The sequence below is a fragment of the Elephas maximus genome, chromosome 21 (assembly GCF_024166365.1).
Source record: "Elephas maximus indicus isolate mEleMax1 chromosome 21, mEleMax1 primary haplotype, whole genome shotgun sequence".
NCBI lineage: Eukaryota > Metazoa > Chordata > Mammalia > Proboscidea > Elephantidae > Elephas > Elephas maximus.
Window position 1 is genome coordinate 5,837,483 of NC_064839.1, and position 12,801 is coordinate 5,850,283.

Here is a 12,801-nt window from a genome sequence, read left to right on the forward strand (position 1 = left end):
CTGCTCTGAGACAGAAGCCCCAACTGCTTCGAGCTGCAGAGACACGAGGTGCACCCTGGTGGCTGGGGCAAAACTTTGTAAAAAATGGGAGCTGGTTTATCCTTTTGTCAACTGTGTGGGAGGGGGTGCTACGACAAAGCTTTTAAAAAAAACAAAAACAAAAAAAACCCAGTGCCCTCGAGTCCGACTCATAGCGACCCTGTAGGACAGAGTAGAACTGCACCATAGAGTTTCCAAGGAGCGCCTGGTGGATTCGAACTGCCGACCTCTTGGTTAGCAGCCGTAGCACTTAACCACCGCACTACCAGGGTTTCCAACGACAATGCTTTAGGTGTAAGATATTTCTCTTATAGTCATATTTAAGGAGTGGGCATCCAGGCGTAGGAACCCTACAAATGCCAGTGTGGAGGTGCACAGGGTTAGCCAAGTGTTGGAAGAGTTTGTGGATGTGGGGCAGGGATGGTCTTCAAACACCGACTGGGTGGGCTAAAACCAACTAAGAGGGAAATGCCAGGTCCGCAGTATATTCATGTGCGTGAGGAACACATTGCGGGCGTGGCAGTGCCAGGGCAGCTCACTCGTTTGCCCCGATTCTCTCACTTTTTACAGTTTGTGCTGCTAATATAGCTAGGCGATTCTGTGCTCTGCGGCTTGACAGCCCGCGCGGGCCTGTTCCCTCCTCCCGCCCCCGGTGTCTCCGGAGCTGGAGCCGGGGCCCCGCGTGTCGGTGCGCTGCCCACGCCCGCTGCCGCTGCCGCCGTCGCCATGGTCCGGGTTTTGCGGGCGGCCGGAGCTGTATTTCCAGCGCTGTCCATCGCTCGGTGCTGTTGGCCCTCTCTCCGTCTGATCCGAGCCGGAGCAGTGCGGGGCGCCCCACGGGATCAGAGCGCTCCCCCGCCGGGACTCCGCTCCTCACATCCTCCTGCTGGGACCCGGCTACATTTCCAGCCAAGCCTGGCTTTATTATGTGTCTCTGCAGTGCAGCCCCAGCAGCCGGATCGGGAGGAGGAGAGCCAGCGACCACAAAGAAGACAGGAGCGCGAGGGAGGCTGGCGGGCGGGCCGGCGCCGGCTGGAGCGCGGAGGAGCCGGGGCGCAGCCGCCGCCGCCGCCGCTGCCGCCGCCGCCGCCGCTGCCCGGGAGGACGGGAACCCGGCTGCCGCCGCCGCCTGCTCGTCCTCCTCCTCCACCGCCGCGGCTGCCGCCTCCCCCCTCTCCGAGCCCCTGGCCCATGGAGGCAGCTAGCGGGGCCAGCGACTTGGCACCGGCCTGGGGATCTGCTGCGCGCCGCGCGCTGATCACCGCAGCCCGAGGGCAGGCAACGGCGACCCGACACACAGGCTGAGCGATGCCCGGGGCACCGGCACGCCTGACCGCCGCCGCCTGAGCGCCCCTTCCTCCTCTGGGGGCCCGCGCCGGACCCAGCCAAGAGCCAGAAAAGGGGGCGTGAGCCGGGGGCCCGGAGCCGCGGTTTTCCAGCCGCTGCGGCCGTTTCGAGCCCCCGCCTCCACCAAGTAGGCTGAGTTGAGGAAACCCCCTCCCCATCCATCATAATTTCCAAACCAGGCATTTGGGCGTTTTTGAGCCATTAATATTTATTATTTATTTGTGGGATGGGGGTAATTTGAAGGCTTTTTTTTCCGGGGATACTGAGATCCCGCGTTCCCGACCGCCTCCCGGTCTTTCCCCCCTCCTGAGACCCACTCGGCTCCTGCCCAGTCCCCCCTCCTCAGATGGGTTCATTGTGAGCTCTGCACCGGGCTGCGTGGCCGGACGCCTGCAAACTTTGCACAAAAATCCGGCAAGGGGCGGAGGAGAAGGAGGAGGAGGGCGAGGGTGGCGGTGGGGTGGGGAAGGGAGGGAGGGGGCCGCAGGGGCCGGGGGCCGCCGGGGGGTGGGGAGGAGGAGGAGGGGGGAGGCTTTTTTTGCATAACTCGGCTCGGTCGAGTGGCCTCCGGACTACCCGCGCCGCTGGGACCGCTGCTGGGACCGGGAGCCCCCGGCTGCCGCATTGCAACAGGCAGGGCCCCGGCGCGCCCCCCGGGCCTCCCCCCGCCCCCGAGCGGCCTCGGCCTGCCTGGGCCGCCCCCCCCCCCAGGGAGGCCGCCCCGGACCTGCGATCCGCACCCCACAGTCGCCGACCCGGCTGCAAAAAAAAAAGTTTCCGAGAGGCAGGCGGAGGAGAAGGGGGAGAAGGGCTGCCCGGCGCGGCGGGGGGCGGCGGGGGGAGCCGGCAGCGGAGGGCGACGGAGCGCCCGGAGCCCCGGACATGTCCAGGCGGAAGCAGGCGAAGCCGCGCTCGGTGAAAGGTGAGCGAGCGAGGCCCGGCGGAGGCGCGAGCGAGCGAGGAGGGAGGGCGCGCGGGAGGAGGGACCGAGAGCGAGCGAGCGAGCGGGCGAGCGGGCGGGCGGGCGGGCGGGCGAGCGGGCGGCTGGGGACCCGCGAGCGGAGAGGAGGAGGAGGAGGCGGAGGCTGAGGAGGAGGAAGAGGAGGGGGAGGAGGAAGCCGGGAGCTGGAGGCGGAGGCGGCGGAGGGGTGCGCCGCGGGCACCCTGGCCTCCCGGACCCTCTCCCGGCGCCTCGTCGCTGCCTGCTGGGGACCAGGGCCTGGGGCGCCGCTGAGGGGCCCTCGCCGCTCCCTCCGTGCGGGGCCCGGGCCCGCGTGGCCAATCAAGGGGTGCGGGCCCGACTTGGCGGGGATTGCGAATCTCGGCGGCGGGCAGGCGGCGGGAGGAAGGAAGAGGCGGCGAGGACAGGCGCCCAGGAGGCCGGTAGCGCCGAGGCCGCCCCTCGCTGGGCCCCGGGCCTCGCCGGCCTTTCCCGTCCCCCGCCTTGTCGACCGGCGACACCGTGGGCAGCTGGTGCTGCTTGCGACCGCCTCGGGGCAGCACCCCCTCCCCGGCGGTCCCCTCCTTACCCTCTGCCCGGGCCGCGCTCCTGGCCGGGCCGCTGCACTTCCTGCCTCCTCCACCGAGCCCAACCGGGCTGGGAGCCTTGGCCAGTAGTTCATTGTCTGCATCGTGCCGGCGGGACGCGGGTCCCTAGGGGAGCGCAGCGGCCATCGTGCGCGCCCCTCCGCGGAGGGCGCCCTGGGCTCGATCCTGGGCACCCCCATCCGCGACACCCAGGCCAGCTTCCTGTGTCAGGCCCCTGGGGTGTGCACATTAGTGGGGGTGTACACAGACACACACACAGGCACACACAGACACAGATATACACACATATAGACACACACGTGCACACAGCACACTCTTTCGTCTCCATGCTTTCTATTTCCACTGTGGGCCCCAGACTAGAGGGGGCCCCTGGAGAGCAGAGGCCCTGGGAAGAGGCCCCTGGCGGGTGCTGAGCCTCTCCCTTTCCCTTCTCTCCCCAACCCCTGGCCCCTCTAGGCCTCGCCTGCTGCGCTTTGTCCCTTTTCCAGCCCCTCGGATGGGTGTCCTGCCGGCGGCACTGGGAAATGACAGAGGAGGGACAGGATGAAAGCCGCTGTCTTTGGAGCCAAGAGTCCCGAGGCCCATGTCCTCTCCCAACTCCCCTGATGACCCCTGGCCTGAGCCCAGTTCTGCACTGAAAAGTTCATTTCCTGGAGGCCTGCGCGGGAAGGCTTTGGGGCCCAGCTCCCTTCCTGCCAGTCTTGCTTCTGGCTGGAATGACTGGGACAGAATCTGGTGAGGGTGGCCGGACACCAGCCATCCCTTTCCTTCTGAAGTCCCAGGAGAGCGGGGCACACCCGGCCCAGCAGAGACCTTGCCTGTCACCTTAGCAGCAGGCCAGCTCAGCCCAAACTCAGTAGTCGGGCAGCTCCCTCTCCCTTTTTTCTTTGAGAGAAGTTGATCTTGATCTCTTCAGCCTGGAGGGCATCCCAGCCCAGAGAACTGGGGACTCAGAATGTGTTCTGGTAGCGGGCTTCCTAGAACTGCACAGGGAAGAAGGGCTCTGTGCCTTGAAATAATATTTGATTTCTTTTCTGTTTCCCTGCCTCGCTGCTCACTCCTTCAAGAGCCACTTAAGCCAGTTCAGAAGAAAATGTAGAATTGGGATCTCTGGTTGGAAAAACAGTTTTATGTAAGTCAGGCAGCTGGTTTTGAGTAAAAGCTACTTATTGGAGCAGGTTTTTTCGTAAAGGAAGATGCAAACCTTATTTTAGAAGGCGAGGCACAGAAAGCAAAGCAGAGCAGTTTGCGGTAAACAGATGGGTGGGTGTCTCAGAGTTGCTCGAACCTGATGCCGAAAACCACTCTGCATAGCTCTGAAAAGGATTTGAGTCGGCCTTCAGCTTTTCATGAAATGAGCCTTGAAATGATTTTTAATGAGTGTCTCTACGTATATGTGTGTATGTGTAGCAATTGAAGCTAATTGATGGGAAAGACAGGAAAGTGGGAACAAGATCAGTGAAGACATTTTGAAGGCATTTGCTGTAAATATGAACCACACGAAGTCTTTGTGCCCCTGGAGTCTGAGCCCTCCTGTTTCTTCCTGTGGCTCTTTGCATTTCCCAAAAGCAGCTCCTACCCTGTTCTCTCTCCAGTTTGCCTTTTATTCACTTTACTGGGGGGTGAGTAGTGTGGAGATGTCGCCACTTATCAAGGGAGGAATTAAGAGAGAAGATAATTTGAATAGATAAGAGTTACAGCAGGTGATGGATTTATTGCTTTTCAAGAACTGCCTCCCTCCTCTCCCAAGCAATATTAGAAAGTGCGGGTTTGAGTGTGGACAGCTCCACAGCAAGCCTTTGACATGACAAGGTCCTTCACCTTTAAAGATGCTTCAAGGTGCTTCTTAAGGAACAGCGGGTCCTTTTACGTTTTATTTTGTTTCGCCTCCACTGCTGTGAGTCAGGGCTAATGTAGAGGCATTGTGGACTTCCACAGTCCCGCGCATTCTGCTGTGAAAGTCGCTTGACTGTAATTCGTAATTGATCTCGGAAATGTGAGAGCCCATAGCAGGAAGGGAAGACAGAAATATAACAATTTCTAACGGACGCTCAGAAAGGGTAATTCGAAAGCATGGGCATTGCTGCTTTGAAAATCAAGCAGGCCTCCGAGGGGGTCTCACTTCCCACTCAGGGACACAACTGCCCTTCTGGAGTGGGATCACCTGTTTGTCCTTCTTTGGAAAACCTAGCTCACAGGGAGGGCACCCAGCAAATAGGGAAGGGGGCCTGGGCAGTAGGGCAGGGGTTTTCAAAAGCCTTGTGATTTTGTCAGAAAAGGCACCCATGGATATGGCAACAGTCACATTTTCTGGCCAGTTTTCCCTGTCTACACCCATTTCTCCTCTTTTGTTTCCTCGTGGTGTGGGGTGGCAGTTGCGATGGTTGTTCCCTTTGGTAATTTTGGCCTTATTTTCCAGGGCTGTTCCCATCACACCTCACTGATGTTAATTTAACTTTGGCCGGTGACATCAGGTGGTTTGGTATCGAATACCTTGTTCCTGCTGCCACTCAACACTACGCTGGTCTGTCTCCCTTCACCAGTACCACTCGCTCAGAGCCATGGACAGTCTGTTAATTTATACAGAAAACTAACACATTTCTTTTTTCCCCCGTCTCAGCTTAAAGCTTTTGAATAATTTGTAATACCTTAAGTTTTCTCCATTGAGCAACGGCCTGTTAATTACAGTTCTTAGCATTAATTAGTACGCAGGCTGGGTCCATTCAAACCCCACCCAACGTCCAAAACTCCCCCAGTGACTTCGCCTTACTCCCTCTTTGTCTTCCTCTCCCTCCAGCCAGTCACCCCTCAAAAGTCCATCTGACAAATTTGGTGGTCTTGGACTTCGGAACAGTGTGGTTCGCCACTGCTCATATTTCCATGAACATAACTGAGATGTAACAAATAGAAGAGCTCTGAGGTTACAGGTTTCTTGATTCAGCTGAGACCATACACAAGTGTAAATCCTCGAGATTTGTTTGCTAAATGTTCATGATCTTGTAGGAGGGGCAAAACAAATCCTTTCCGGGTTCTTCAGCTTTCTGTGTGGATCGAGGCAGCTAACATTTAATCCTAATATTTAACACCATCCACCCCCAGTTAAGGCACTGATTCCCAGCTTTGGAAGGGCCTTTTTCATTCTAGAAAACATCCTTTATGTCTAGTAATTGCTGTTTATATTCTTACACCTGTTTCCTTGCAAAAACTTAATAAGCAATAAAATAAGATAACTATGTGCCTCTGGCAGGGGAATCCTGCTAAATGTTTAACCATAAGGTGCCTAGCGTGCATTAGTAATGGAAGGTGCAAAATGCTGGTGACTTTACAGTCATCAAGTAATTCAGGAGAACCAGCCAGCCCTGGCAGTGTTGTGTGTGGCGTGCTACAGCCTGTTAACAGGGGAGGAGGAGGGGGAGTCAAGGCAAGAGGAACCTGGAACGCAGCATCTCTGAGTACAGTGCTCCTAGCTGGAGACCAAAGGCTGGGGGTCTGGTTCAGCCTAATAGAAAGTTGCAATAATTGCTATATCGGTAGCCAGATCTTAAGCTGGTGGCTGTGGAATTCTTCCCCTGATGTAGGATTTAATAGTCTGGCAATTAGAAGCATTGATTTCTCTTAACTGTTCATTTGGATGTGTAAACGAGAGGACTCCACCACTGAGGCTGATGGTGCCGGTATGCTGCCTGGTTCTTTGGGAAAGGCTGATTTAGGCGGCAGTGGAGGGAGAATAGTATGCGTCAAGGTCTTGTTGGGGCCAATTCCCTCTTTTAAAATCTCTGCCCATTTTGCAGTGAAATGAACAGTACCTGTTGTTCAAATGTGTTTAAAATAAACAGCAGTGAGCATTTATGTGTGAGGAGTCACACTGTCCTTTTCTGCTACAGCTGTTTCTAGAGTAACATCTCTGTTTTTGACTGACTGGACTCAATTGCATATTTTGGCAGATGGTCTGCTGGGTACCAGAGGGACAAGTCCCAAAACACCTTGGGCTCTGAGTTCCAGAGGGACCCCCTGCTGGAAGCAGAGCTAGTTCTTGCTCCTTCCTCCCTGACAATAGTCTGGGACTTGGGACCACCTAGACCAGTGGGTCTGTCAAGCCCTGAAGAGGTGTGGGGCGTGGTATCCTGGACCTCTTAGAAGGCCTGTGGGCTGTGTGATTTCAGTGGTTTGCAAACTGTGTAGATAATAAAACCAAAAAACGAAACCCGTTGCCGTCGAGTCGATTCTGACTCACAGCAACACTATAGGACAGAGTAGAACTGCCCTATAGGGTTTCCAAGGAGTGACTGCGAAGTTTTGGTTAGCAGCCAAACGCTTAACCACTGCTCCTGGACCTGCGGTTTTCTGTAAGCGTCACGAACTTCTGACCTGTGGGCATCTAGGACTGTCTTGATGGTAAGCAGACAGAGGAGGGCTGGATTCCCTGATGGCCCCATCATTCCCCAAGGTGGGTGGGTGGGTCTAGTTAGCTCTTTTGTTTGGCAGAGGTTAAGATGGACTTAAAAGGAGCCCCTGGTGGGACATTGTCTAAGCCCTTGGCTGCTAACCGAACACTTGGAGGTTCTAACCCACCCACCTGCTAGAAAGCCCATGGGCAGTTCTGCTTTATCACATGGGGTGGCTATGAGTTGAAGTTGACTCGATGGCACCTAACAACAACAAGATGGACTTTCTTTTCTCCTGGACCCTAGCTGAAGCAAGCCTAGCCCTGTCCACGGTACACTTGTGCTTGTGATAGGTATCAGGGTTCCTTCAGACCTGTGGGGCTAGGATAATTACAACAGAAGAATATCTTAAACCGTTTGTGGGCTCTCCATTACTGTGGATATATGGGGAAAACCCCGGATACACCTTGGTTGGTGAATTTCACAATTTCTGCAAATTCCCGTCAGCTTACAAGGGCGTTTTGTGCTCAAACATGTTAGTTGGTGTTCAGAGTAGTTTTGCACCGAAAATGGACTTGGTTATATTCCTCTTGAAGTTTTCAGTGCTGGCTGTCAGCTCCCTCAGCCTATGGTGGGAGAGACAGGCTGAAGTGAAGAGGGGGAAATGCTGATGGAAACTTTTGATTCGTAGCCTGCCTGGCAGGATCGGTGGCAGCCAAAGATTGAGGTTGTACACTCAGTAAATAAAAATACTTTACCTCTTTCAAGGAGCGCCAATTAGCTGATTGCGCCGTGTGGCTGTCTTTAAGGAGAATGCTATTTTACCTATCTTCTTGTACAAAGGTTTGATTTTTAATGTCTTGTGAAAAGGATTCTCTTTGTCTTGATTGATGTCAGGAATAAAAGCATGATGGTAATATCCCTTTGAAAGCTATTGTATTGTCAGCCCTGGCTGACAGCGGGAGGGCCTCCCAGCGTTATAGATTAGTGCTGTGAAAACACTGACATTTTCTTTGTTACGTTGCTGTTGTTCTCCTTGCAAAGTCAATTACACAATGTCGGAGCTCAGTTACCCAGCTGACTTGGGAAGTCAAACGTCTTTCATTCTGCTCTTAAAGATATCATTTTCCTTTTGTTGTTGTTTTTTGGTTTTCTTTTTTTTTTTTAACCTGCCTCCCTCTGGTTACCCTCCTCCCCCCCAGAGTCTGTGTGTGTTAGCTAGGCAAACACCTTCTGGTTTCAGTTGTGACGAATCAAATTCAAAGATTGCCACACCGTTATCTTCGAATTCTTCCGCTCATTCACATTTCAGTGGCTTCTTATTGATGTAATGACTACCGCAACCAAGATACATAAAAAAACCATCAAACGAGATTATAGTGTTGATAATCTCTTATCAAGTGGGCTGTTCTCTGGATTTAGGGTCCTTGAGGTGGGCAAACTCAGGGTTTTTTTTTTTTTCCTAAGATTGCAGACCTGAGCTGAGCCAGGCCGATGGGGCTCCAGCAAGCAGTTAGTAATAGAAGATTTATAAGTGTTCAGATCCCAGACTGAGGCCGCTGAGTTTTGGATTTAGGATCCTGTACAACATAACATCTTGGCTAGAACGGGTCTCATAAGAGGAATCTGGGAATCCCTCCTCTTCCCATTGCAGGTGGCGAGCAGGAATTACAGGCGATCTTCTAAGGTGACCCAGTGGGCCTTGCTGGGCACGCCAGGACTCAGGAGCGACTGGCATGCCCAGTCTGAGTGTGTGAGTCCTGCTACTGAAGCCGGAAAGTCCTGGGCTGTCCAAAGCTGAAAGTAGTCTGGGTGGATATACGTATTTTCTAGTTGTGGTAAATACGTCTGTAACAAAACATCTGCCGTTCCAACATTCTCAACACACGCTCCTCGGTGACATTGATTGTGTATGTGACGTGCAAGCACAGCCATCATCTGTATCCAGCCTTCTCCATTAGGGTGGATATTTTTGGTGCACCTCCCTGATCCTTCCTCACCTTTTCTAGAAAGAGAAAAATCTAAATTCCTTAATTCTCTAACCTGGCCACCAAAGAGTCAGTTGCCTGGGAGTAGCCACTTGCTGAGAGCAGCTAGCTTTGAGCCACAGAATGCAGCACCAGGTTGGAATGCTGACTGCTGCCATTCCACTCCAGATGACAGGGGTCCATCAGGAAACTCCATCCGAGGACACTAATTGTGGGCCCCCAAAGTTATTAATGTGAACCACCAGACAAGAGCCTGGATCTGCCAGCAATTTGTCAGGACTAATTTTGTTTTTCTCCAATAATTGAAAATTAATGTCTTGAAGTGAAAGCAGATGTTCGCGTCATCCTCTGAATTGGGATAGAAAATGGGGCTCTGTAGATGTGCTCACTAACTTCGCAGCAATTTCCATCTTGTGGATAATGGGGGTGTTGGGGCTGACATCACCAGAGACCAGGAGTTGGGTCATGGGAGAAGGAGGGGCAGTTGTGCTCCCGAGGCGGATGTGGCAGGCCCCAGGAATGAAGGTGTGGCGGGGCGGGGGGCGGGGGGGGGGGTATTTTGGAGGGAGAACACGTAAATAAAAATATTTGCTGGGGCTGTGAACTTTTGGGAGAATTCATTGTTTTGAGTGTTCTTTAGCATAAGAAGTATTTATAATTCAAGGTGTTATCTGGCAAAGAAGGGGCCTTGGTGGCACAAAGGTTAAGCGCTAGGCTGCTATCTGAAAGGTCCGCAGTTGGAACCCACGAGCTGCTCCATGAGAGAAAAGACCTGGCGATCTACTCCGGTAAAGATTTCAGCCTAGGAAACCCTATAGGGCAGTTCCCCTCTGTCCTGTGGAGTTGCTGAGTCAGAATTGACTCAATGGCACGTCACACGTGGCAGAGATGCCAGAAGCCTTTGTGTGGGGGGAGGATGAGTCCGCGTGGATGGGTCTTCATCACCATCACCTGGAGTAAAACTGGCTAAGGTTGCAGAATCCTGGGCCCTACTCCCAGAGATGCTGACCCTGCTGGCCTGGGGAGGGGCCGGAAACTCATTTTTTTCCTAAATTTTACTTATGTGGCTGTTGTTGAGAATATACCCAGCAAAACATGCACCAATTAAACAGTTTCTACATGTGCAACTCTTCATTTTTAACCAGCACCCAGGTAGTAGTGGTTGGGTGTCTGCAGCCCATCACCCTCAGAGGAGGTCATCCGATTCAAGGCTTCCATTCTCCCGGGTAGAAAAGTTTAACAGCAGCTTGGAAGATGAAGTGGCTCTCAAGAACTGGTGGCTCTGTTGCTGGTGAGATTATTCTCACTCTAGTGTGAGTGGCAAGCCGTTATGCCAAGGCTAGGGTGGGGCCCGAGGACAGGGCTGGTGGAGCTGGGAACGAGGGCAGGAGGGTGTTTAGGAGTTATGGAGAGATCTGGTGACCACCTTCAGGATTGGAACGTTCTCTGTCTGTCCTTGGAGTTGCCATTCCTTGGAAGGTTACAACTGGCTGATGAGTGTGCCCAGTGGCCTGGCAGGTCTGCCTGCCAAGACCCAGACAGCCCTCTGGCTCACCTAGGCCAGCGCACTTCAGGCTGGTCTGTCTGATAAGAAAGGGGACAGCCACTATGTTCCTGTGAGCCAGCTCAGTGGACTGACCATCTCTAGCCTGCAGGCCTGGCCGTTGCAGACACTTCTGCTGTTCCCAGGTCCTTGGAAGTGCCAGGCAACTTTTTCTCTGTAATTGAAATTTGCCCTTTTGTTACCTGGGCATGAATTATTTTTTGCAACGTTGTCATTCCCCATCCTGCTGTGAGGTTTATCTCTTCTGTTGAGCCTAATTAAAACACACTGTTCACCCAGCTCCTGTTGCACTGAATTTTACCTGCCTGAAAGCAGAGCCCTGGCCATCTGGGCTTGGTTAGCGAGCAGGGCACGGCCAGAGAAGGGAGCTGAGGTGGGCAGGGAGGCTGCCACATCCAACGTGGGGATCGAGCATGTGTACCCCCATGGCCTGCGGGCTGCAGGGCCTCAGCCCCCAGCGACATAGAGTGATTTCTCGTTCCTGAACGGGAGGTATGGCTTTGTCCCTGGCCCCCTAGGGGTGGAGGTTTGAACTTGGGGAGGGGAGAGAAAGTCACCAGCTTAGGAGGGTCCCCAGGGAGAGGGTAGGGGAGAGAGCAGGTTCCCAGGGGGTGAATGGAAGGAGGGACGGGCTCCCGTCCCCTGGGTGGGGGGTTGCAGAGAGCTGCTGGGTCACTGGGGAGCAGTGAGCAGGGTGCATGTCCTCCACGCACAGGTTAGTCTCTGAAGATGCCCAGTGCCCTTGGGGAGGGAGTGGCCAGCCAGGGACCGGGCACTCATGTCAGGAAGATTCAGATCTTAATATTTGCCTTTGAGCCTCTCGGGATCCTGAAAATCCCAGATTGAAAAGGCACCTTGGTGGTTACTTCCTGCAAGCTTCTTTGGGTGTGTTCATGGCACTCTTAGCTTCATCCAGTCTGGACTTGCACACTTTTACTCTTGGGGAGCTCATTACCGCTGTGGCAAATCTGCATGTTTAGCTTAAATTTCACAGACTCTTCTTTCTAGTAAGTTGCAATCTGCCTCCTGTAATTTTGGTGCATTCGTCCTGGTTTTGCCCCCTGGGGCCACAGTGAGTAAGTCAGATCCCCAGTCCCCAGAGCAACCCTGTTGGCAAAGCTTGCCCTGCCCTACTTGCCTAGGGGATGTATGGGATGTGGTCAGCCTGGTGGGCTTCTAGGGCCCCATGCTAGTTCAAAGTTGGCTTTGACCTAGGCTTCCAGGTCTTCGTCCTTGTGCTTAGAATGGATTTCTTTTATTTATTTATCCATTCATTCATTTACTTAATTTTGGTATAAATACACACAGTCATACACCAGTTCAACAATTTCTATGTGTACAACTCAGTGACTTTGATTGAATTCTTCAAGTTGTGCAACCATTCCCACCATCCTTCTCCAAACTGTTCCACCACCATTGACTTAAATTCACTGCTCCCAAGCATCTCATCTAACCTTTCTTGTTGCTGTCATCAATTTGATCTCACATAGATAATTATTTTTTTATTTAAATTTTTATTGTGCTTCAAGTGAAAGTTTACAAGTCAAGTCAGTCTCTCATACAAAACCTTATATATACCTTGCTATATACTCCTAGTTGCTTTCCCCTAATGAGACAGCACACTCCTTCCCTCCACTCTGTGTTTCCGTGTCCATTCAGCCAGCTTCTGTCCCCCTCAGCCTTCACATCTCCGCTCCAGACAGGAGCTGCACACATAGTCTCTTGTGTCTACTTGAGCCAAGAAGCTCATTCCTCATCAGTATCATTTTCTGTCTTACAGTCCAGTCCAACCCCTGTCTGAAGAGTTGGCTTTGGGAATGGTTCCAGTCTTGGGCTAACAGAAGGCCATGACCTCTGGGGTCCTTCTAGTCTGAGTCAGATCATTAAATCTGGTCTTTTTACGAGAATTTGAGGTCCTCATCCCACTGTT

The 12,801-nt window shown here is 53.4% G+C and overlaps 1 protein-coding gene across 1 annotated transcript in view; it reads left to right on the forward strand.

The window, feature by feature from the left end:
- Positions 1-1,933: 1,933 nt before the first annotated feature.
- The window catches only part of ZNF423 (zinc finger protein 423), a 258,501-nt gene continuing 247,633 nt past the window's right edge, over positions 1,934-12,801 (forward strand). Inside the window, exon 1 of the mRNA XM_049864864.1 lies at positions 1,934-2,308. Within this exon, the coding sequence (XP_049720821.1) occupies positions 2,269-2,308 (40 nt within the window). The 5' untranslated portion in view covers positions 1,934-2,268. The remainder of the gene's footprint in view (positions 2,309-12,801) is intronic.